Raw genomic sequence first — 23,896 nt, forward strand, 5'->3', positions numbered from 1 at the left:
TGAGCCATAGATTTTGCTTGCAAACGTGGATTTACTGTGGACAAAGACAGACCTAGACCTCTCTCCTGTGGTCCTTTGCCCACTTCTCAAGATTGATTTCTAATTGTGACCAGGCCACTACACCACTTCATCTAGCACATTTAGACCTCGGCATGTTTCTATGTCATCTTTCTCTTTTCTCCGTGTCTAACACATTGTTCATTGATCTCATGTTCATGTGCTGCAGCTCTGTTTCCAATCTCTTCTTCTCATTTTACTACCATTGTAACTGTCATTATAAGTGTTATGTCATTTAGGTGCCATCTTTAAACGTCATAAAACCTGACCCACCCATTGGTAGGTCAGGTCAGGTGACTGACTCACCCATTGGTAGGTCAGGTCAGGTGGCTGACTCACCCATTGGTAGGTAAGGTCAGGTGACTGACCCATCCATTGGTAGGTCAGGTCAGGTGACTGACTCACCCATTGGTAGGTAAGGTCAGGTGACTGACCCATCCATTGGTAGGTCAGGTCAGGTGACTGACTCACCCATTGGTGCTTTCATTTTTATGGCAACAATAACGTCCTTGTTTTTTTCACATACACACTTCTAATCGACGCTCTAGCGAATATGAGGCAGAGAGGAAAAACTACGTTTTATACACTTAAGCTATGCAGTGTTGCTACACAAAAGTACGGAAGCTTATCTCTAGTACTTCTAATGTAATGTATTATTTTATTCTTCATGCAAAATAAATCATAAGGAATAAATTCTGCTGAATAGAAGAGTGAACAGTCTGTAGTTTGTCATTGTGATTTAATGTACCTACCTTTGTGCCATGAGTGAAGCTTTGTGAGCTAAGATAACCGCTTACATAAAGGCATACAGGATTGTTCTGGGTGATGGGCGGATCTGGGATGTCCATTTCCATTATAACATGGTTGCAAATTGCATCAGGTGAAGTAGTGAAGAAATAACAATATAATGTTGTTGCCAAATTTGCAAGTTGACTTGGTAGAGACATTAAACAGTATTCCCTTTGGGGTACAATATGCTCATCCTAGGGCACAGATGTAGCTGACTGATACAGAGCATGTGAACCAATATGTTTTACAAGCTCCACAAATGTGACATTTGAATGAATGAAGTGTTTTGAATGAATTAATGAATACCTAAATAAGGGCAGTATGAGCAGTTCAATCAAATTGGAAGAAATCAAGAACAATTCACAGGGGAAGTACAAACTTTAGGGGGGGAAATTCAATTACCAGCGTAGTCACGTCAGAGCCTCGTCTAATGTGCGTCAGTGTATATTTCTGATTATAATGGTATGTAAACATTGCTGATCAGCAATGTACCCTAACATCCTGCAGAGTCTGATAACACAAACTAATTTCCTGCCAGCTTGAATCGACACTCAGGGCCTCAACTGCTCAGCGCAAAAACCTCTTTTTGGCCAAGGATCTGTGTCGGTTTGCACTCTGACTGAGACGGTTCTTCCCCTTGCACCTCTCTGCGCTTAGAGGTGGGAAATAGAAGTTAGTGAGCGAGCCTAGCAATGTAAAGGCGTTCACGCTCTTTACCTACTATGCTGAGTTGAAAGCAGCCGTAGATTGGTCTCTAGGAGAGGTAGCTCGTGGGCGCTTTCTCCTAGTGCAACAGACCTTGCTATTTTAAAAAAACAGGTAAAAAAATTAATTACATTTAAAAAGAAGGTGTGCACCCCCTTTCCAAACAGCTCAACCAACCCTAGTGCTGTTCGGGGGGATAAGTATGATTTTTTTGTTCCTTTTTTTCCATTAATGTTTTTATTAATTTATCTGCTTTACAGGGCCGCTATGACTGACACACTTATGCGTATCAAGCTCATCGGCCCATAGGGCAGATTAAGAGGTGTGTTTGTGCAATTTGCATGGTATTCTAAGATCCGTGCGACCTGAAATCCTGTGTCAATCACGGGGTGCAATTTACATTTATGATTTCAGTGAGTAGTTGTTGTGCAATAATTGTTTTAATTATAATTTAAAAGTCAGCTTTTTGAAAACACATGAAAACATATACAGTATTTTGTTTGCCTGATTTTAATGCAACTATTAGTCCTAGTGTGAGTAGACAATTTGAAGACATCCTAGTTACTATTTTATCATCTGCAGTTAATTGTAATTCATTTCTATGAGATGTTTTTAATGTAATCCCATGTGGTCTTCACAGTCACTGTATAAATCTTAATTTCCCAAAGAGCAATTAAAGCCACAAATTGACATGAATACATAGCAATAGCTGTGTATTACTGAGATAAACAATATACTGTACATGAAATAACTGATTTTTTTTATACCTAACTAAATATATCCACCATGCTCTCATTCACATCTCTGTAGCCATGTTAGAAGGGTGTTGCTTTTCTAACAGAGCAGACAGAGTTTAAGTGACAGTTTGTGGATTCACAGTAACTCAAATGCCTGAAGAATCAGTTTTTTAATCTGTATGAGATCTCATCAGGGCACTGTCCTAAAGATGTGGGAGGAGCGTCAACTGTCTGTAGTGTAGTGAGGAGGTGACACTTTACTCTTTAACAGCTGCAGTGAAATGCTGTTTTAAAACTGAGCAATGCCTTTCACTTTCAGGTTCAAACATATACATTTTAATTCAGGGGGAATGTGGTCCTTTAACTTATGGTCTCAGAAGACCAATCACATCTGCTTCTCTACTGTTAGAGAAGCAGATGAATACATTATGCGTTTTATTCATTTGGATGCTACCTGCACGTAACTTGTGTTTTAAAAAAGAACACAAAGCGCAAACAAAGTTCCAACCGTATTCAAATCCAAGCAGATACGTTTCCATTTCAGTCTGAGTGTAAGTATGCTCTGCCTAAACTTTACTTGCCGTATATAGATAGAACAGATTTCAGTATACACACGAGGGTCTGTTCACTAATTATAAAATAAATGAACAACTCTTAACAGTATAATCATTAGTAAAAATATGGAAAAACTTATTTTTTTTACATTTTTGTTTACATTAAATATATAACTCAAGATGCTTTTAACGTGCACTGCACATACAATGCGTTTATATAGCCAATGTTACTTGCATACACATTTTCTTTGCTCTCTAGTGGCACGCATATGTGTTATTTCTAATACAAGGACTATGCTGAAAAAAACGTTCTTTAGAGAATCATGTGACTTGAAGTGGTCGGATCTACATCGGCACGCCCTTACTGTACATTGCCTGCATTCATCCGCCCCTTTCCTTCTCCCATTCCGCTCTTCAAGTGGTAAGCAAGCGTGTCATATGCATTCAGACATGAATTTAGTGCAATTGTGTCCACTGGTGTAAGGACCTAGTGCTCTCTTTTATTTGCGTTCCCAACTCTGGTCTTTATGCAATTATAAATTAGATATGTTGGAAGAGCACCGCATCGATATGATTGGTGGAAATATGCCTTAATATTTAATAATGAGGTTGGTCCCTATCCTTTCGTGCAAGATACGGAATGCAAAGGGACTTAGGTCCGACCATGAGTCAGACCTTCATGAACAAATTACTGAGTAGAGATTGGCAAATTGATTCAGCTGATTCTGAAATTCAGCCAAATTTGATACATCCACAATTGTTTGCAATATAGCGCCCACAAGAGAATCGGCCCAGTCACAGTGCATGGAACATAAAGAAGTCAGTCAGGAAGCATCATCAAATGTCATATGTCACAGATTCTTAGTGTTGCTGTCTATGACGATTACTATCCCAAACATAAACGTTTTACGTTGCCGTGAAAACACTATTGTACCATTGACTGCTCAATTTACCTGTTTGCTTTTTAAACATTTTTTACACATATTGCACCCTTACTATATCTGCAGAAAACACTGTTTCCTTAACAACTTTTTCTAGTTCCATTTGCTAAGTAGATGTAGAGAATTGTGTAATAATTCCCAGAGGCCCATGGTGCAAAAGTGTAATGATCACATAAAAACCCAACATCTTAACACTTTAGTACTATAATTTTATTATAAGAAACGTTAAAAATGTTCTCCTCAAGAAAGGAAAAAAAGGGGAAAGAAAGCACTATCTGTAATATATAGATCTAAAATATAACTTTTATTAATACATAATTCAAAATACCCATACATCACCAGAACAAAATTCCAAGACAGCGAAATATAAAACCTAGTAAAGTAGTATTGGTGTTAAAGAAAAAATGATTAAAATTAGTTCTATGATTGTGAGTTTTTAACATAACATTTAGGGGTATATTTACTAAACGGCGGGTTTGAAAAAGTGGAAATGTTGCCTATAGCAACCAATCAGATTCTAGCTGTCATTTTGTAGAATGCACTAAACAAATGAGAGCTAGGATCTGATTGGTTGCTATAGGCAACATCTCCACTTTTTCAAAGCCCCAGTTTAGTAAATCTAGCCCATAGTCCGGCGGTTCCCAAACTGTGAGCCGTGGCTCCCAGGGGTGCCGCAGCGCTGTCTCAGGGGTGCCGCGGGCCAGCCATAAAAAAAACAAACAAACACTTACCAATCCGCGCGGCGCCGGGACCCAGCATCCTCCTCTCTCACGCAGCTGTCATATCAGTGACAGCTGCTGCGTGAGAGAGGAGGATGCTGGGTCCCGGCGCCGCGCGGATTGGTAAGTGTTTCTATTTGTTTTTTTATGGCTGGCGTACGGCAGAGGGGGCAAAGTGAGAGAGGGAAAGAGGAGAGTGACAGCGTGACAGGAGGGGGACAGAGGAGAGTGACAGCGTGACAGGAGGGGGACAGAGGAGAGTGACAGCATGAAAGGAGGGGGACAGAGGAGAGTGACAGCGTGACAGGAGGGGGACAGAGGAGAGTGACAGGAGGGGGACAGAGGAGAGGGGCAGCGTGACAGGAGGGGGACAGCGTGGCAGAGGAACTGTGACAGAGGGCAGAGGAGGGGGCAGAGGGCAGAGGAGCTGGGGCAGAGGAGGGGGACAGAGGGCAGAGGAACTGGGACGGAGGGCAGAGAAGGGGGACAGAGGGCAGAGGAGCTGGGACAGCTTGACAGAGGGCAGAGGAGCTGGGACAGCGTGACAGAGGGCAGAGGAGGGGGACAGCGTGAGCGGGCAGAGGAGGGGGACAGAGGGCAGAGGAGCTGGGACAGAGGGCAGAGGAGGGGGACAGCATGAGAGGGCAGAGGAGGGGAACAGAGGGCAGAGGAGCTGGGACAGCGTGACAGAGGGCATAGGAGGGGGACAGCGTGAGAGGAGCAGTGGAGGGGGACAGCGTGACAAGGGGGAGATAGCGTGACAGAGGGCAGAGGAGGGGGACAGTGGGCAGAGGAGGAGGACAGAGTGAGAGGGGCAGTGGAGGGGGACATCGTGACAGGAGGGAGACAGCGTGACAGAGGGCAGAGAAGGGGGAACAGTGGGCAGAGGAGGAGGACAGAGTGAGAGGGGCAGTGGAGGGGGACATCGTGACAGGAGGGAGACAGCGTGACAGAGAGCAGAGAAGGGGGGACAGCGTGAGAGAGGGAAGAGGGGGCAGCGTGAGAGAGGGCAGAGTGTCTGGATGCAGAGGGGGCATTTTTGCATACAACTAAATAAGCATTTCTGTCCTGACCTAAATACTTATTACAATTTTTTGACCCAACTACTTCTAAAACAGGACTGCTCGGTAATTATTTTGGAGGGGTGCCTTAAAAAAATTATAGAGACTCTAAGGGTGCCGGGAACTGCAAAAGTTTGGGAACCACTGCCTTAGTCTGTTTTTATTTCTCCTCAGCTGCACCCTTAGGGCGGTTATAAAGTCACTTTAATTGTTTTTATCCATTGTTTCTTATGGTTCTTATTCACCAACAATCCTTATGGCTGAGTTATTTATCCAGATATATTATTTCTTCATGTATAGTTTGTTTATCTGACTGGATACCAAGCTGTGCTCTTCAGATACAGTATCATTCATTCATACATACCAGGTGAAGTTGTTGTGATCAATTAAGCTTACTGGGGCCAAGGAAGCAATAAAATCTCCTAGCTGCCAAGTCCCTACATGAGGTCCATTTCTCTCTCTAAAACTGAAAGTTCTATATTTTTAGGGTGCATATCTCACATGTTATCCAGACCCTCTCACACATCACAGACATGCCAACATATGTTTCGTTAATGCTTTTTCATGGTCTTTTTTGAGCATAAACAAAATGGTCATGAGGAAAGACACCTTTCCTTAGGTAAAAATTATGTAAAAAAATACATGATGAATACAAATTGAAAATGACTCTTACAATAGGGAAGATACAACTATAAGATTTTGAGGATATACAAAACTGTGAATTAGACTGGTGCAGTATTCTTTCCATTCTTTTTTTCCATTTTTCTTATTATTTGTCCTCTCCCCCTCTTGAGTAACATTTTTATCCTAAAATACTGCTTGATTAACCTCATTTATGTCCTAAATTAATCTTAAAAGTGAAGGGATATAGGCATATGTGGCAAAAAGGCGTCAAATCATACTGCTGGTGCGGGTGATCACCGGCGACAGCAGTGTTATCTTTAATGGTAACCCTTTCATGTATTGGGCAAGACGGAAAAAAGAAAGCTCTATTATTGGCCAAAACGCCCATTGATTCATGCTAACCAACACAATGGGTGATATTTACTAAGAAACGTACACACTGACGTTTCCTACAGTAACCTATCAGCAATTAGGTTCATTATTAAAAGCATTTGTCTACAGGATACTGCACTGATCATCTCTACATCTGTCTTAGTAAATATATATAAGTATAATAAAGAGAAGACATCAATTCCCCAGGTATACATTTTCATGGCCAACCATGTAACTGTCCTTTACTTTTATTTCTGCACCGGGCAGTAGCTATTTCGGGGTACTTTAACCATTTAACCACCTGTCATTAAAATGAGTTTTGGGTTATTTTAGGACAAACGGCAAGATTAATAGGTGTAAATTACCTGATATGCCTAATTACCGTTTTAAGTCCAAATTCATTAGGAAACAAGCTGTGTTGGAAGAATGCAGATCTGTTTACAATCTGGAATGTCTGCACGTCCCCTTAGGCATAATGTACAGATTCAGTTATGATTCATTATTACGGTCTTTGAGCTGTGTTACCCACTTTAATGTAATATGCGCTTCCAATGTATTCTTGACCAAAAGGTTCTCTGCTGTATGCATCTGCTGTTTCTGTGCGAGCCCACATCTTGGTTTGATGCCATTATTTTTTACCAAGACAAGCTTGGCAGGCATTTACACCTCAGCCTTGAAATAGCTGTTTTGTCTAGTTTTAAGAAATGATGCATGTTTTCTGTATCCGCCACAGCCACGGGAAAAAAATAGAAGTGATAATTATGAAATGACCATGAACTGCATCAGAACATGACAAGTACAATTAAGCAATGTTTGACAAATAGGACATTTTTTTTAGTATCATACACTTTCACACACAGAGGTGATCTTCCTCGTGTATTACCTTAAATTGAAAAAAATGTGGTCAGTAAAAGAAATTTAAAGCGTTTACAGCGTACAGTGAAACATGCCACAGGCAATCTAAATTCTTTAGGTTCCCTATGAGATAAGATAGTATACAGCCCCATTCGGCATGCAACACGGTTATCCTTGTCATCTGATGAAACCATAGCTCACTTCGTGTACTGGACATGCAAGAGCCCACATTCGATAAAACACAAGACTAACATTACTTTACAATAATAATAATAAAAACAAAATAGAGCTTGATCTTTTCTCTTGATGTTTACAAAAATTATGCAAAAAGAATCCACCCTTTTCTTTAACCAACATTTCCTTTACAAAGTTAAGAGAAGTGTGGCCATCAGCCTGAACGCAGTTAAAATCATGTGGGTGAGTGGTTACGTGTTTAGCCTATGGGCTTCTTCTATATGTGAACCAATAAGGCAGAGGAGGGGGGTGGCTTAGTTTTATATAGGGAAGTGCTCCACCATTTTCCCCCTCTCTGCTTCCGGATTCCTCCCTCCCACCCGGCAATTTTTTAGTATGGTTATATGTTGTCTTTCAGGTGGGAGAGCAGTGCAGTTGGTAAGTTTGCATATGGTGCTTGGGTTATATTGTCATAGGTCACTACTCCTCCTTTCGGATTGTGTTGTCATCACGTGTGTTGGGTCCAGTGAATGGGACTCTGGGCCAGTATGTTGAATATCTTGCTGGCGGTTAAAAAGGGGGGTGTAGTCTTGCCGTTGGACAGATATTTCGCACCGGCCAATAGATAAGGTATGATCCTGGGTTGGTGGTTTAATGGTCTGACCTTTCCACCGTTATTGGTTTTGTGTTTGCTGACTGCCCTGCTCTCGTCCGCCTTTCAGCCAATTTAGTTTAATATTAGCCATTTAATAAATATATTTTAATTCCAACGTTATTCTGGTGTCCGTGTCGTTATTGGTTTTATTATGGTATTATGGTAAACACTATGAGCTTCCACACTGTGCATTTTATTATTGTTATTTTGTTAAATTGCATATTATTCCATAATTACTTTAGTGTACAAGCTGAGTAAAAGTTGCACTGAGAGACTCTGTAGTTCTAACCCAAGTGTCAATACTGCAGGTGTGGAATAGTCACCCTGTTTAGGGTCCATTTCTTATTAGGTGATAAGACCTAAATCCAGCGAAAATAAAAGACTTATTTTTCGGTTCAACAAATTTAATAAAAGGTTAACGCTGGAAAAAAAGCACTGGATTTCTCCTGCACTAACCCAGTTTTCGCCGAGTTTAACCGTCCCCATAGAGCTCTATGGGGACAGAGAAAAGTGTCAGTTTATCGAGCGGTAAAAAGGTTAGCTTTTTGTCACTGTGATATATTTAGCTGTAGAAGTTGACACAATTTATGGATAACATGACACATAGAATTATAAATGCTAGACCTCTGAAACTTTATTCTATTTGTTACAGCATCTGGAACTGAAAGGCCAAGTCCGGGCTTCCAGTTTCGGTGCACAGGCATGAGCTGACAAGCTAGCTCACGCATGCACGGATGCACACCAGACTGGAAATATTGCCAGGGAGCTGAGCACTGCTCAGCTGAACTGGTGACATTTTTTTGATAATTTCCCTATAAGATGGAAAATCTTAATGGAGGGGTCTTAATAAAGAGACAACTAAAACTAAAGTCCTTGTGCATACTATTTAAAGCAGATAAAGGGTATACACAGAATGTATCCAGGAGAGTAGGGACAAGGAGCTGGGGCAGCGACAGCCAGCTCATGTGCACTTTAACAAAAAGTATTCAAGCAGGAAGAGAACACTCTTGCTGTGGTGGTAAGGTGGTAGCGGAAGTTAACTCTGGAGAAGAAATTTCTTACCAGGGCAGACACTTTTCTCTGGCACTGGCCCTGCAAAACCACTTTGATAAATTTACGTAAAAAATAAATCATACTTGCCAACCCTCCCTGAATATCAGGGAGACTCACTGAAATAGGGGTGATCTCCCTCACTCCCTGAAGAGTCTGGCATTCTCCCTGATGCTGAGCCAGTAAAACACGTAGTTGGCTTTGCTATCTGTGTCATGATGACACAGTTCAGAAATTATGTCCTATGTCCATGTATTGATGCCTATGGAGGTGGCCATTTTCATGGAGACCAAGATTTAATCAAAGACAGACAGATAAGACAACTTGACTTCAGTAATGGAGACAGAAATGTAAAAGACACTTCAGTCTCTAGAGATTCATTAGCTGCTTTTCTTTAACGCATAGTTGCCCACTATACCTGAATGTCCGGGAGACACCCACATTTCTGGGAGACCTCCCGGTTCTCGCCCCCCGCAATAGATAAATGGTGGAGAGGGGCTTAATGGCGCAAATATTGTGTCATATTTGCCCCGCCCCCTGCTGCAATTAACCAAAATTGTGGCAGTTGTTTAGGAGGCAGGGCCAAAATGATGCGATTCATCAAGCCGATCTCCCTGAAGCCAACGAGGAAAAGTTGGCAAGTATGAAATATATTTGATAAGTAACGTTAAAAATATACTTGTTATCGATGAAATCGGGGGGTTTATAAATGGGCCAGTTTGTCACCTAATACCTCAGCATAAAAAATATAACCTTTTTGAGAGCTATAATTATACATCAATATTCAAATGCTATAGTGCAGTACAATTATATGATCCAGAAAGTCATCAAAAGTTTATATTTGCTCGTAATTATATATACAACATTATGGCACCGACATGCACATAAGAGAAGGGGTAACACGAAGACCTCTGTACCCCTTTCAACCCTAAAAAATGCAGGTTGTTTTTGTACTCCACATCTAGATTGAAATAGGACTTCCTGAACTTTATTTTTTACTTTGTTTTAGGTGTTATTTCAACAAAATACTTCCTTTATATATAAGCATAACATCCCTTCAGTGTGCTAAAATGGACATAAATCAAGCGCCGTGCATATGTTGCAATGTGGGCCTTTTCAAATAACTCTTGAGAGCGGCAATAAAACAGTGACATTTCAGACTGGAGATAAAGATGACAAATATGTGCAAATGTTATTTATTTGTCATGATTTTATTGAAGCCGAGAGTGGAAAACAAATCAGACTGATTATTACTACAATTCCAACATTTCCGTCATACATTCTTCTCATCCAATTGGAGGAAAGAAAACATGTTCAGAGCAGATGACAGCAGATAAGTGGCTCACTCACTATCTCTGCTACAGTACAGTCTGTTCTTTGGTTTCTTGTTTACACCATAACTATATTTTCAGCTGTTTAACTTACAAGGAAACCAGCAACTTAGTTTTCCCCTGGAGTGACCCACATCTTTGTCTCTTGCACCTCATGTTTCATAACAAAGCATATTTGGTGGTGTATTTCACTCAAATTACTGGATTGATTTTTAAAATCTTTGGATGTGGTAGCTTTACCAGGAATATTTGTTTACTTATTTGTTAGCCTAATCTATAACCTGTATAGTATGTGGCCACCATCTTTACATGGTAATTATAAATGTCTAATATGTGATGTGTTTCTTCTGTTACAGAAGTTTATGGCCATCCCCTAAGCAGGGGGCTTTAATGCAGACATTCTCTAATTATCATACATGATTTATCACGCATGATTGTATTATAAAAGGGCAATAGTCTGGTACGCACATATTTTTATATTAGCTATATTTGTCCATTAGGCAGACAAGTGTATGCTTAAAACATTCGATTTATGTGAGTCTACTCAATGTCCGAGAGTGACACTTTAGAAGTGGCGGTATGGAAAATGTAAGTGAATGGAATTTGATTGTTTTACAATGAAGGCAGTAGGAGAAGCAGCGGTATGGCATACCACTGTATACCAGCCCACATTGACCACTGCGTCTACTGCAGTGGTTCCCAAACTTTTGCAGTTCGCGGGACCCTTAGAGTCTCCATAATTTTTTCAAGGCACCCCTTCAAAATAATTACCGAGCAGTCCCGTTTTATAAATAGTCAAAAAAATGTAATAAGTATTTAGGTCAGGACAGAAATACTTATTTAGTTGTATGGAAAAATAATACACATAAATCCAAGGGAAAAGAATATTTTTATAAATTTTTTCCATTTATATTTCTGTCAAAGAATAATTTACAACTAACACACACTGTGCCCTCCTTCATATACACACACTGTGTGCAACCCTGCAGCCACACACTCTGTGCCCCCTGCATCCACACACTCTGTGCCCCCTGCATCCACACACTCTGTGCCCCCTGCATCCACACACTCTGTGCCCCCTGCATCCACACACACTGTGCCCCCTGCATCCACACACACTGTGCCCCCTGCATCCACACACACTGTGCCCCTGCATCCACACACTCTGTGCCTCTGCATCCACACACACTGTGCCCCCTGCATCCACACACTCTGTGCCCCCTGCATCCACACACTCTGTGCCCCCTGCATTCACACACACTGTGCCCCCTGCATCCACACACTCTGTGCCCCCTGCATCCACACACACTGTGCCCCTGCATCCACACACTCTGTGCCTCTGCATCCACACACACTGTGCCCCCTGCATCCACACACACTGTGCCCCCTGCATCCACACACACTGTGCCCCTGCATCCACACACTCTGTGCCCCCTCTGCATCCGCGCTCTGACCCCTCTGTATCCTGCCGTGGACAGGAAGAAGAAAAAAAAAGAAAAACTTACAAATCCTGCGGCGTCCGGGACCCAGCATCCTCTCTCCTGCCGCTTCTCACTGAATATGTTGGGCATGGTGACGTCACGCGGCCGGTATTCAGTGAGAAGCGAGGAGGGAGGAGGATGCTGGGTCCCGGCCACCGCCAGATTGGTAAGTTTCTTTTGTTTTTTTTCTTCTTCCTGTCCACGGCACCCCTGTGACAGCGCCGGGGCACCCCTGGGAGCCGCGGCACACAGTTTGGGAACCTAGGGTCTACTGCATTAAAGTATACTATACCCTAGTATGGCCTCGCTGCAAAAGTTCAAGTGGACTTTGTGTTTAACTATAGACTGTATCCTTATCTCTGGATGATTATTGTTAGTGTTTGATATACTGGGCTGGTTTTCATTAGGTGTGACCAGTGCATGTAATAGAGTGCTAGTCATGTGAGGGATACATACATTTTTTGGGAAACAGCAAGTACCTTTGTGATGTCACAAAGTTTATATACAAGCTGTACAGGTGTGTCTCAGGAATTGCACTGCTATTTGTGTGGAACAGTGCATGGATGTCCATGGTCTTATCTGTGTGGAGTTTGTATGTTCTCCCCGTGTTTGCGTGGGTTTCCTTCGGGTGCTCCGGTTTCCTCCCACACTCCAAAAACATACTGGTAGGTTAATTGGCTACTAACAAATTGACCCTAGTCTGTGTGTGTGTGTGTGTGTGTGTGTGTGTGTGTGTGTGTGTGTGTGTTAGGGAATTTAGACTGTAAGCTCCAATGGGGCAGGGACTGATGTTAGTGAGTTCTCTGTACAGCGCTGCGGAATTAGTGGCGCTATATAAATAAATGGTGATGATGATGATGGATGTGTACAGTAAAATGCAGAATGAGCCCACGTATGTTGGGTGGTTCGTGGGCGTCTTACCATGCACTAACTTCATACAAAGTCAGTTTTTGCTTTATAGCGTAACATGTTTAAATGAGCTGGTAGGAGTATATCTTGGGCATACACAAAGTCATTCTTGAGTTACATGGTGCCACATGGGTTTTAAGCCATGCAAAATGAACAGAGATGGAAAGCTTTGCTTACTTACCTTCATCTCCATTGGAGCGGTTTGTAAGCTCAATGAGATGTGATTAAGAAGCGTTTCTGTATGTGTTTCCTGGTGCATTCAGCTTGAACAAGGTAACAACTTTTGCCACAGACATGTTGAAAACATGCTGGTTGAAAGCATTTGTAAACACATATAAAACACAAAAATAAATGCAACACATTTTATATGGGTTTTTACTTTCATTTGAACAAAATAAATAGGTCATGCTAGTGAAGGAACATAGGTGTGCAGATGTAAACTAATGTGTAAATCAATGTGTTTAAGAAAAGGAAATTACAATATGTGTGACCTGAAATGAAGGCAGCAGTGATGTTCTCTTACTGCCAGGCTTTATGAATCAGGACATGCTTAATGGTAACGCTTTCACTTGTGCAAGTGACACAAAGTAGTGTCCCACTTCTAAACTGCAGTGATTGCACACATTGGGGGGCTCATGTTGAGTTGAAAGCAATTTGCGCTTCTGGTGTATTATATACTCTTTTACTTCTGGGCAATCGCAGAAAGCAATAGTTCCGAAACTAGTGGTTTGTGCACATGCTCAGATGCAAAAAAGTATATTATATGCCAAAAACGCATATTGCGTTCAACTCAACATAAGCCTGTATTCAGATGGACCATGACCATGCTCACAGTGGCCAAGAACATATCTGTGTCTTGACCTGTTAAAGTAGATAATTACATAGTTAGAAATGTGCTGAACTGTGTCATGCAAGTCTTAAATAGAACAGTGAAGGGACATCAAGACTGTCTTCATCATATATGTCACAATTGTTTGAATGTTTTAATTACATTGGTCGACGTGCATGCAAAAGTGCAACTGAAAAGTACAAAATGTGTCCTGTTGAAAAATTAGGATGAGACCCAACACCCACCACCTATGTAGTATACCAAGTGATTTAGAATTCAGAAGCCAGTAGGCTTTGTCCCCAGGTATTTGTCCAGCATTGACTTCAAATTAGTCTTTAGGTACAGAAGCAGCCAGTGTGCAGGACAGCACAGCACTTGCATTTATTCTGAGTTGTTCTACTTGTTTATTGTATGTTTTATATTGTTACTTAAATACATTTTCTAATATTTGTCTGTGCCCTTTCTTTTAAATATTACAATTACAAATTTAAGCCTTAACAGTGTGTGCATTAGCAGCTTTAAATTGTTGCAAGAGTAACATTAGAAAATGTAAACTTGCTGTGAAAAGTCCTTAAACTCCAGCTCAGCTCAATCAGTAATGTATTCCATTTCTATACACTGTGAGAAATATTTATCATTAATATATTTTTTTTTAATTCCGCTACTCTTATGGGGTTTTTTAACTTAACGATCCAAATAACTTATCATCGTCCATTTTACAGTACATTTCCTTTAGCAAACTAGACAGAATGCTTTTTAATAGCACCAGTCATTTGGCATATTTTTTTAGTGCAGTTTGTTATGTGCCAGTGTGGACGTGCATTGATATAAAAAGTTGCATATAAATTAAACATTAAAACGGTAGACACAGGCTGCCTTAGAAGCTCAATTATAATCTTTGGTTATGCAGTTAGTGCCTGAAGGACACCCACATCCATTTCATATCACATGTCCTTCTTTTGAAAGATGATCATTGGGGCTCAAGTAACGTAGTAGCACAGCAGGAGAATGCATAATTTATACATTTATTTTGTACACAAAAATAGATATATAAACAATCCGGGTATCTTCTCATCAGAACACTTCTAATCTCACTGTTTTTACCTCACACAGATTGGTGCACTCGAAGATTACTACCACTTTTACCACAGTAAAAGTATCAAGAGGTCGGTCTTGTCAAGCCAAGGAACACACAACTTCATCTCAATGGAACCAAAGGTAAGCAGATCTCCGCTGTGTCCACAGCTAGAAGTCTTGCATTATTAATTGGTAATTTCACACCAGGAAGAGATGCTCAGTAGCCATTTGAGTACAATGGAACTGATACACCATCTCCCCTGTGTGTCTGTCAAATGCTCAAGATCATACCTGGGATAAACTGACAATGGGAGACTGTTCAATGTCTGTTTGTTTATTTAAGGAGACACTGCAACCTTAGTGAAAATATAAATACTATGTAATGTTGTGAATACTAATACATAAAAATACAATGTGCTGTTGTATGTTTTTTAAGACCATATAGTTTTATTTTGCATTGTTATATTGTTCTGGATTTTGGGGGGAGGGGGGGAATTATGATTTCTTCAAATCTTCTAGATTGGTGTAAAAACACCAAATTTGTACTGAAGAGATTGGGGGCATTTACATTATAACAGTGTATGGTGCAGGTAATTTTCTATGTTTTACTGTTTTGTGTTATCATGTCATTGTTTATTATGTTGTTATCCCAGACTTTTGCACAGGAGCAAATGTTTGCTCTGCACAATGGTTAGATGAGGAAGCACAACATGTTAAAGATCTAATCATAAATGTGTGTAAGACACAGCACTAAAAGCTGTTTTCAACATAAGATATTTAAATTAGCTACAATGGAAATGAGCTTTGAGTTTTACACAATAAAGTAGCATGGCCATTTCCATTGTGCAACACTTGATTGGAGATGGAAATTACCATTATTTCCAATGAAGTGTTGTTTAGATATCCTAGGTACATTTGCCTAAATAGAAATCTATTGTGGGAGCACACTTCTTCGTATTTGTAGAAGAACCTTCTTGTCCTAATTAACAATCTTTCTTTCAGCTGATGCTAACTTATTAATGTAATTTTGGTTAGGAAACTCCTAAAGTAGAACAATAAACTAGCTGCTGTTATGTATTGTTTCTTTCCTTATATGGTGGTCATTCAGGGTGGCTCAGTTTCTTAATTGAACAAAAGATGGCTTCTTTGCAAACAAGCACAGCACTTGACAGTAAAATGGGTGTTTTGGTCCTATCAGCAGGTATTACTACCGTTTCATATGCGTTCTGATTGTTGCTACCTGATATTTAGGGACCTAGGGCCTGATTCATTTAGGATCTTAACTTGAGAAACTTCTTATTTCATTCTCCTGGTCAAAGCCATGTTACAATGCAAGGGGTGCAAATTAGTTTTCTGTTTTGCACATAAGTTAAATACTGACTGTTTTTTTCATGTAGCACACAAATACTTGATAGCTTATTTGTACACTGAAATTTAAAGTTGATATTTGTGTTCTACATGAAAAAACAGTCAGTATTTAACTTATGTGCAAAACAGAAAACTAATTTGCACCCTTTGCATTGTAACATGGCTTTGTCCAGGAGACTGAAATAAGAAGTTTCTCAAGTTAAGATCCTTAATGAATCAGGCCCCTAGTTATTCTTTTAATCCACCCGTGATATTTGTTAACCATTGATTGCCTACTGGGAGCCACAAATACCTCTTTTGGGAATACTTCGCTATTTTAACTTGCAGCACAGCACTTTAAAACTGAATTTGCCAATTTACCAGCCTACGTAAAACATTCAATTTGGTTCTTCACAACACGTGCAAGCCACTATTTCCTACAAGTCCTTTACTTAGTTTGTATGTAACAATTTGTTTATTTTTTTCAAATCAATCCCCCTCCCCCTTTATTTTAAATTTTTGCTTTTTTATATGGTTTTAAAAACTTTTTATTTTTACTTTTTGTTAATTTTTATTGTTTTCACCTTTTTTAAAACTTATTTTGGCTCTCCTTTGTTGCTTTCCGCATGCTCCCACACTCTAATGCAACATCTCTCTTGCAAGATGTTTTCAATTGAGGCTTTTAAGTTATTGTTAAGCTGTCATTAGGTCCTTTACCCACTTGTAGTTCTACAAGTGTCAGCATGTAAGAACAGTCATGGGCTGTGAATGCATGTGGCACTTGTAGTCCCACAAGTGCTTTCACTCTCTGTTTACATTATTAATCTGGTACCCACCAGCCAGGGGAGAGCCAGTTCTACTCAGCATTGGGCCGGTCACCTCTTAGTGCTGGAGTCCGATCGCTTGGGTAGCCCTGGGCTTTTACACAATGCAAGTGGTAAAACCGCATGTTTAAAATCCAGTTTTACCATGTAGTTTGGCCTAAACTGCATGCGGTTTACAACCCGCCACACATCAGATACAGTTTCAGTTTTCAGCTTTCAAGCCACAGATAGTGTATCCTGTGGTTTGACTTTAAAACCGCATCTGAGGGTAAATGTATCAATCTCCGGTTTTGTCAACTCGCGGGAGTTCGGCGAGATGACAGCTTAAATTTAAAGCGGCGCTGCCTTGTAAAGGGAAGTTTTTTTAAGGCAGCGCCGCTTTAAATTTAAGCTGTCATCTCGCCGAACTCCCGCGAGTTGACAAAACCGGAGATTGATACATTTACCCACTGATGTGTAGCGATTTGCAAACCACACCAAAAATCATCCTTTAGTAGATCTACCACTGAGGAAGAAAACCTATATTAAAAAGCAGCTGTAGTTACATCAATAATACACTTAAAATGGAGACGTTATGCTAAATTTTATGCACAGAAAATAAATAATCATTTGAAAGCTATGTTTATCAATGAATATTAAGTATAAAAAAAATCACTTGTGGCTGCATTTTATCAATAAAATATCGCTGGAGCAGCTTGATGATGCTATCATTATTTTATAGACTTTGTTACTGAGATGGCAATAACAGAACAAGTATTAGATTGTAAGCTTGCGAGCAGGGTTCTCTTACCTCTCTGTATGTATTACCCAGTATTGTTTTATTAATGTTTGTTCCCAATTGTAAAGCGCTACGGAATTTGATGGCCCTATATAAATAAATGATGATGATGATGATGATGATGATGAAGAAGTATTGCAGCAGTAAATGTACTTGGTACAGGTACTGCTGCAATGCCTGTTAAATAGGCAAAAGCCCCCTAGTGCAAAGCTCCGATTTTTGCAGACCTTAGTGCTTTTCACCTTTGTTAAATAGTCCCTTGTGTGTGGCACTGAACCAGCACCACACTGTTTTTAGAGGGTGTTAAAGGACACCTAGAAGCCAGTTTTGCTTTGAATCCATCAAACATTATATTGCTGTAAATGTGTTTTAATGTTTCTCATTACAAACTGTTGGCCGACTTCACAGTCTTAAAAACTTTATCATAAATTGTAATCTCTAAATCAAGTAAAGTTACTGTGAAGCTATAAATTAAGCAATTTACATTAATGTAAATACATTTGGTTATCTCACCTTTACAGAGGTCAAATGCTTTTAGGTAATCTGAGAAAGCAAATAAAGATGTTACAGGGCTTTCATTAAGTAGGACCTTTATTGTAATTAGCACAAGGTTACCCTTCATGTCCATAATATAAAATAGGGAAAAGGAGCCAATTGGCAGCTCAATCCAAAAATTATATATTAACATAATTAACAAAACAAATGGATTGCTAATACAGATTAAGACTTTCAGATAAGTAACAAAAGAAGAAAATGTGGCTATATAACACTAAAATCTACAAACCACCCACTTTAAACTATAATTACACGATTTAATGAAATAATAAAAAAGTATACACATACAAAAATGTTCTCAGAAAAATTATTATTAAAAGAGACTATTGTCATATACACTGATCACCCACAACAAGCCAGTGAAAAGTGAAGTGAATAACATTGATTATCTTGTTACAATGGCACCGGTCAAGGGGTGGGAAATATTAGGCAGCAACTGGATGATCAGTTCTTAAAGTTCATGTGTTGGAAGCAATAAAATTGGGCAAACGTAAGGATTGGAGCCACTGTGACAAGGGCAAAATTCATCATCATCATCACCACTTATTTATATAGCGCCACTGATTCCGCAGCGCTGTACAGAGAACTCACTCACATCAGTCCCTGCCCCATTGGAGCTTACAGTCTGAATTCACTAATACACACACACAGACAGAGAGAGAGAGACTGGGGTCAATATTAATAGCAGCTAATTAACCTACAAGTATGTTTTTGGAGTGTGGGAGGAAAATGGAGTACCAGGAGGAAACCCATACAAACACGGGGAGAACATACAAACTCCACACAGATAAGGCCATGGTCGGGAATTGAACTCATGACCCCAGCGCTGTGAGGCAGAAGTGCTAACCACTAAGCCACCGTGCTGCCCAAAATTGTGGTGGATAGCCTACTGGGTCAGAGCATCTCCAAAATGGCAGGTCTTGTGGGATGTGCCTGGTATGCAGTGGTTAGTACCTACCAAAAGTGATCCAAGGAAGGACAACCAGTGAACGGGTGACAGAGTCATGGGCGCCCAAGCTCATTGACACGCATGAGGAGCGAAGGTTAGCCTGTCTGTCCCAATCCCACAGAAGAGCTACTGCAGCTCAAATTGCTAAAAAAAATTTATGCTGGCTATGATAGAAAGTTGTCAGAACACAGTGCATCGCAGCTTGCTGTGTAGCCGCAGACCGGTCAGAGTGACCATGCTGACCCTGCCATCCAACGAAAGCGCTGACGATGCGTAAATGAGTGTAAGAAATGGACCATGGAGCAATGGAAGAAGGTGGCCTGGACTGATGAATCACGTTTTCTTATACATCATGTGAACGACCGGGTGAGTGTGCGTCATTTACCTGGAAAAGTGATGGCAGTGTGATGCTCTGGGCAATGTGCTGCTGGGTAACTTTGAGTCCTGGCATTCATGTGGATGTTACTTTGACCTATCTAAACATTGTTGCAGATCAAGCACACCCCTTAGTCTGAAGGCAGTGGCCTCTTTCAGCAGGATAATGCGCCCTACCACACTGCAAAAATTGTTCAGGAATGGTTTGAGGAAGATGGCGAAAAGTTCAAGATGTTGACTCCAAATTCCCAGATCTCAATCCGATCGAGCATCTGTGGAATGTGCTGGAAAAATAAGTCTAGCCATGGAGGACTCACCTTGCAAGTTACAGGACTTAATGGATCTGCTGCTTACGTCTTGGTGCCAGATACCACAAAACACCTTCAGATGTCTAATGGAGTCTATGCTTGATGGGTCAGAGCGGTTCTGGTTGCCCAAAGGGGACCTAGACAATATTAGGCAGGGGGTTTTAATGTTGTGTTTGATCGATGTATATGTAGTCAGCTAAAAATCAATATGAATTAATACTGATGCCCATAAATTCATAGATCCCAGGGTGAGATCCCACAAAGTTAATCATAAAAGATATATAATTAATTCATTATAAAATAAATGAATGAAAAGCATAGTAAGAATATATTATATAAGTACATATGATATATAAAATGCAAATGCACAGCAAATATTTAGTCTATGATGTATACGTCAAAGCAGTGGTCGAAGTCAGGTCGTATATAGTGGTACTACTACTGTTTTGATTGCAAAACTATTAAATTCCTTTTACTTAAATTTTCCATACTACCACTTCTAAATTTCCACTTCAACCACTGCTTCAAAGTTTAAAAAAATTGAGGGAAATTCTGGAAAGTTTGAAAGGTTTGGCCATGGTTTGTGCAAGTTTCAAGTCTCATACTTTATTATTATTATTATTATTATTATTATTATTATTATCATTATCATATATTTATAGGATCCCACAAGATTTCTGCAGCGCCGTATAGAATACAGGCAGTGGACCATACAGGGAAAACAGTACAGAACAATAAACAAATAATGCCAGGACTCCAAAAGCTCCAGACATAGCTAGTAAAGTGAAATTAGAGCAGAAGAGTAGGTAGAGAGATTGGAGGAAAGAGGGCCCTGCACTAAGAGCTTACATCCTAAAGGGAGGGCAAACAGGCAGGATCACAAAGGGAATCAGCGGAGGGGATCAAACGCAAGTAGCAGGACAAGGGAAGAGAGAGTTGAGAAGATCAAGCATGGAGAGAAGGTTAGGTGGATGGCTGGTAATATAGATGAGTTTTGAGTGCCCGTTTGAATGTGCACAAATTAGTTGACAATCGGATGGAGCATGGGAGGACATTCCAGTGGAGCAGGGCAGCACGGAAGATACTTGATTGAGCCTGATTAATGTTTGTTATTAGCACTTTTGAAATCTGCCATGTGAGTTTGACGTATGCATAACATGTTTTTTGAACTCGCTTGACATACATATAAAACATTGGAATGTTGAACAAGCTCAATATATATGTAAGATGTTTGAACATCTACATTGAGCATGTTCGAATAACACGTTTGACTGTTGGTAGCCATTTGCAGTTTTATTTGAACCATGAACGACTTGGTCGAACCATTGAAGCGTCTCTAAAGGAGGCATGAAAGGTCTGATAATATTCTGTACTGCTTGTTATTCAATTAATTATCCACTGATGTGTAATAGAATCAGAATCAGCCGTTGGGACAAACAATAAACAAGGTCATTGTAATATATTTGTTCTGGAGCCTACTTGAGTGCATATAAAAAAAAGTTGAGACAAGGTTGTTCAAACACGAGTGAGATACTATAAACACGTATGATCCTCCATACATCAGTATAACTATGGGTCACTGTAGTCTGTGTAGATCCTACAGTGTGAAAATTGGCTAAATTGAAGCATGGGTGGATTACACTGAATTATTAATTTTATTTTTATTATTAGTATTATTAACCTTTTATAAAGCACCTACATATTATGCAGTGTTGTATATAGAGGGATCATGAGATAAATAAGTTACATACAGTGACATGAAACAGAAGTATAGATGACCCTGCTCAAATGAGTTTATAATCTAAGAGGTGTGGGGAATAATTTATGCATAAGGTAGCAGAATAACAGTTGTAGCTTTTGTTGGGAAAAGTGTATGTAGCTACTGTGAGGCAGAAGCTTTATCATGAGTATTAAAGCAGTCAATATTAAGCCACCAATGTCAAGGCAGTCATTGGCGACTATCATTTCTGCGCAGCTTGTGGTGTAGTATGGTTGGAATGAGGAGAGACAGAGCTCCTTCCTGTTCTAATTCTGGAGAAGGCTTTTGCTTTTATGTTGCATGAGATCAAATGGCGAGCGGTTGTGCTGCATGGCTACCAGTGTGATCTCTGACTGCTTCAGGGCTGTCACTACTTTCTTACACCTTTATCTTGTGGTTATCATCATCATCATCACCATTTATTTATATAGCGCCACTGATTCCGCAGCGCTGTACAGAGAACTCACTCACATCAGTCCCTGCCCCATTGGAGCTTACAGTCTAAATTCCCTAATATACACACACAGACACAGACAGAGACAGACAGACAGACACACGCACGCACACACAGAGACAGACAGACACACAGACTAGGGTCAATTTGTTAGCAGCCAATTAACCTACCAGTATGTTTTTGGAGTGTGGGAGGAAACCGGAGCACCCGGAGGAAACCCACGCAAACACGGGGAGAACATAAAAACTCCACACAGATAAGGCCATGGTTGGGAATTGAACTCATGACCCCAGTGCTGTGAGGCAGAAGTGCTAACCACTGAGCCACCGTGCTGCCCAGGTTATCTGTCATCTTGGATTTGCTGACTAGCCAGTATATTCCTTTGGCATCATGGTCGTTGCTGTGCACATTAAACGCCATAAATCCGCACCAAGGTTCACAAATCCGCAGATACTCAAAAAAAAAAATCCTGTCATTGGCGTGATGACACTCCTCAGTATCACCTTGTAGTTCTACACTGACTTCACAAATGTTTTAACTCTTATATTTGTCAAGAAACTTATGTGGGTGTCGGGGCACAATGCTGATCTGAATCATATTGATCCCTTTCTTACATTATTGGTGGATTATCCATGCTCTAAATATACCAGTATCCAATTAGGATACGAAGGAAACTAGTGCTGATAAATGTCCAAACGTAAGGCAAAATATCAACATGTTATTTATAAATGTGGACATTGTAGGGAATATCAAGATGTGATAAAATGTAAAGGATTCTCATCTAGCAATGGGCAAAAGCAATGTATCTACAAATAATTTATTAATTGTAGGAGTGCAATGGTTGTATTTGAAATTACATGTTCCTGCAGTAAATCTTGTGTAGACACGATAAACTGTGAAATATATATTTACTCTGGTGAGCACATTATAACACATTAGAGATATTCATACAACGTCTTATTGACTGACAGTTTGAATGGTTTCACAAAAGCTCACCCTTTGACCTACTTCACCGCTGCGACCACCATGCTATATATCTTGGTATTAGTAGATCCATAGCCATCATTAAGTTACCAACAGTAGTATACTCGCACCTATATTTGAAACGTAGCGAGAACAACTTCTAATTAGGCAATGATCTGTATAAAAAATTCTGTTGTGAAGTTATAATTTCCATTAAATTATTACATGAAGCACAACATAGTCTGCATAAGTGCAATAAACATAGATTTCTACACTTCTAAACCAATTTTTCCTGTGGGTGAAAAAACTACTACTTAAATGAAAGGATCATACTAAATACAGTGATCTCGTAATCTGGGGAAAACATTGTAAGAGCTTGCCAAATCCATTTAGCAACAAATCTGTTTATATTTTAATTACACACATGAATTTAAGTAGCAATATTGTAGCTATTTTGTAGCATTTTAGTACTAGAAATCATATTGGGCCTAATTCATTAAGGAAAGGAAAGCAAAAAAAAAGGATTAAGTTTGCTTCTGGACAAACCACATTACAAGGCAACGGGTGCAAATTAGTTTATCATTTTGCACATAAGTAAAATACTGGCTGTTTTTTCTTGTAGGCCACAAGTGGGCAGCACAGAGGCTAAGTGGTTAGCACTTCT

General features: G+C 40.0%; 1 protein-coding gene across 3 annotated transcripts in view; it reads left to right on the top strand.

Annotated features, from left to right (window-relative positions):
- The window catches only part of PCSK5 (proprotein convertase subtilisin/kexin type 5), a 327,761-nt gene that overhangs the window by 42,124 nt on the left and 261,741 nt on the right, over window positions 1-23,896 (top strand). For all 3 annotated transcript variants that reach the window (XM_075211001.1, XM_075211000.1, XM_075210998.1), the window contains exon 2: window positions 14,957-15,061. In XM_075211001.1, the coding sequence (XP_075067102.1) occupies window positions 14,957-15,061 (105 nt within the window). The remainder of the gene's footprint in view (window positions 1-14,956; window positions 15,062-23,896) is intronic.

Source organism: Mixophyes fleayi, chromosome 1 (genome assembly GCF_038048845.1).
Source record: "Mixophyes fleayi isolate aMixFle1 chromosome 1, aMixFle1.hap1, whole genome shotgun sequence".
In the NCBI taxonomy this organism is placed as follows: Eukaryota; Metazoa; Chordata; class Amphibia; order Anura; family Limnodynastidae; genus Mixophyes; species Mixophyes fleayi.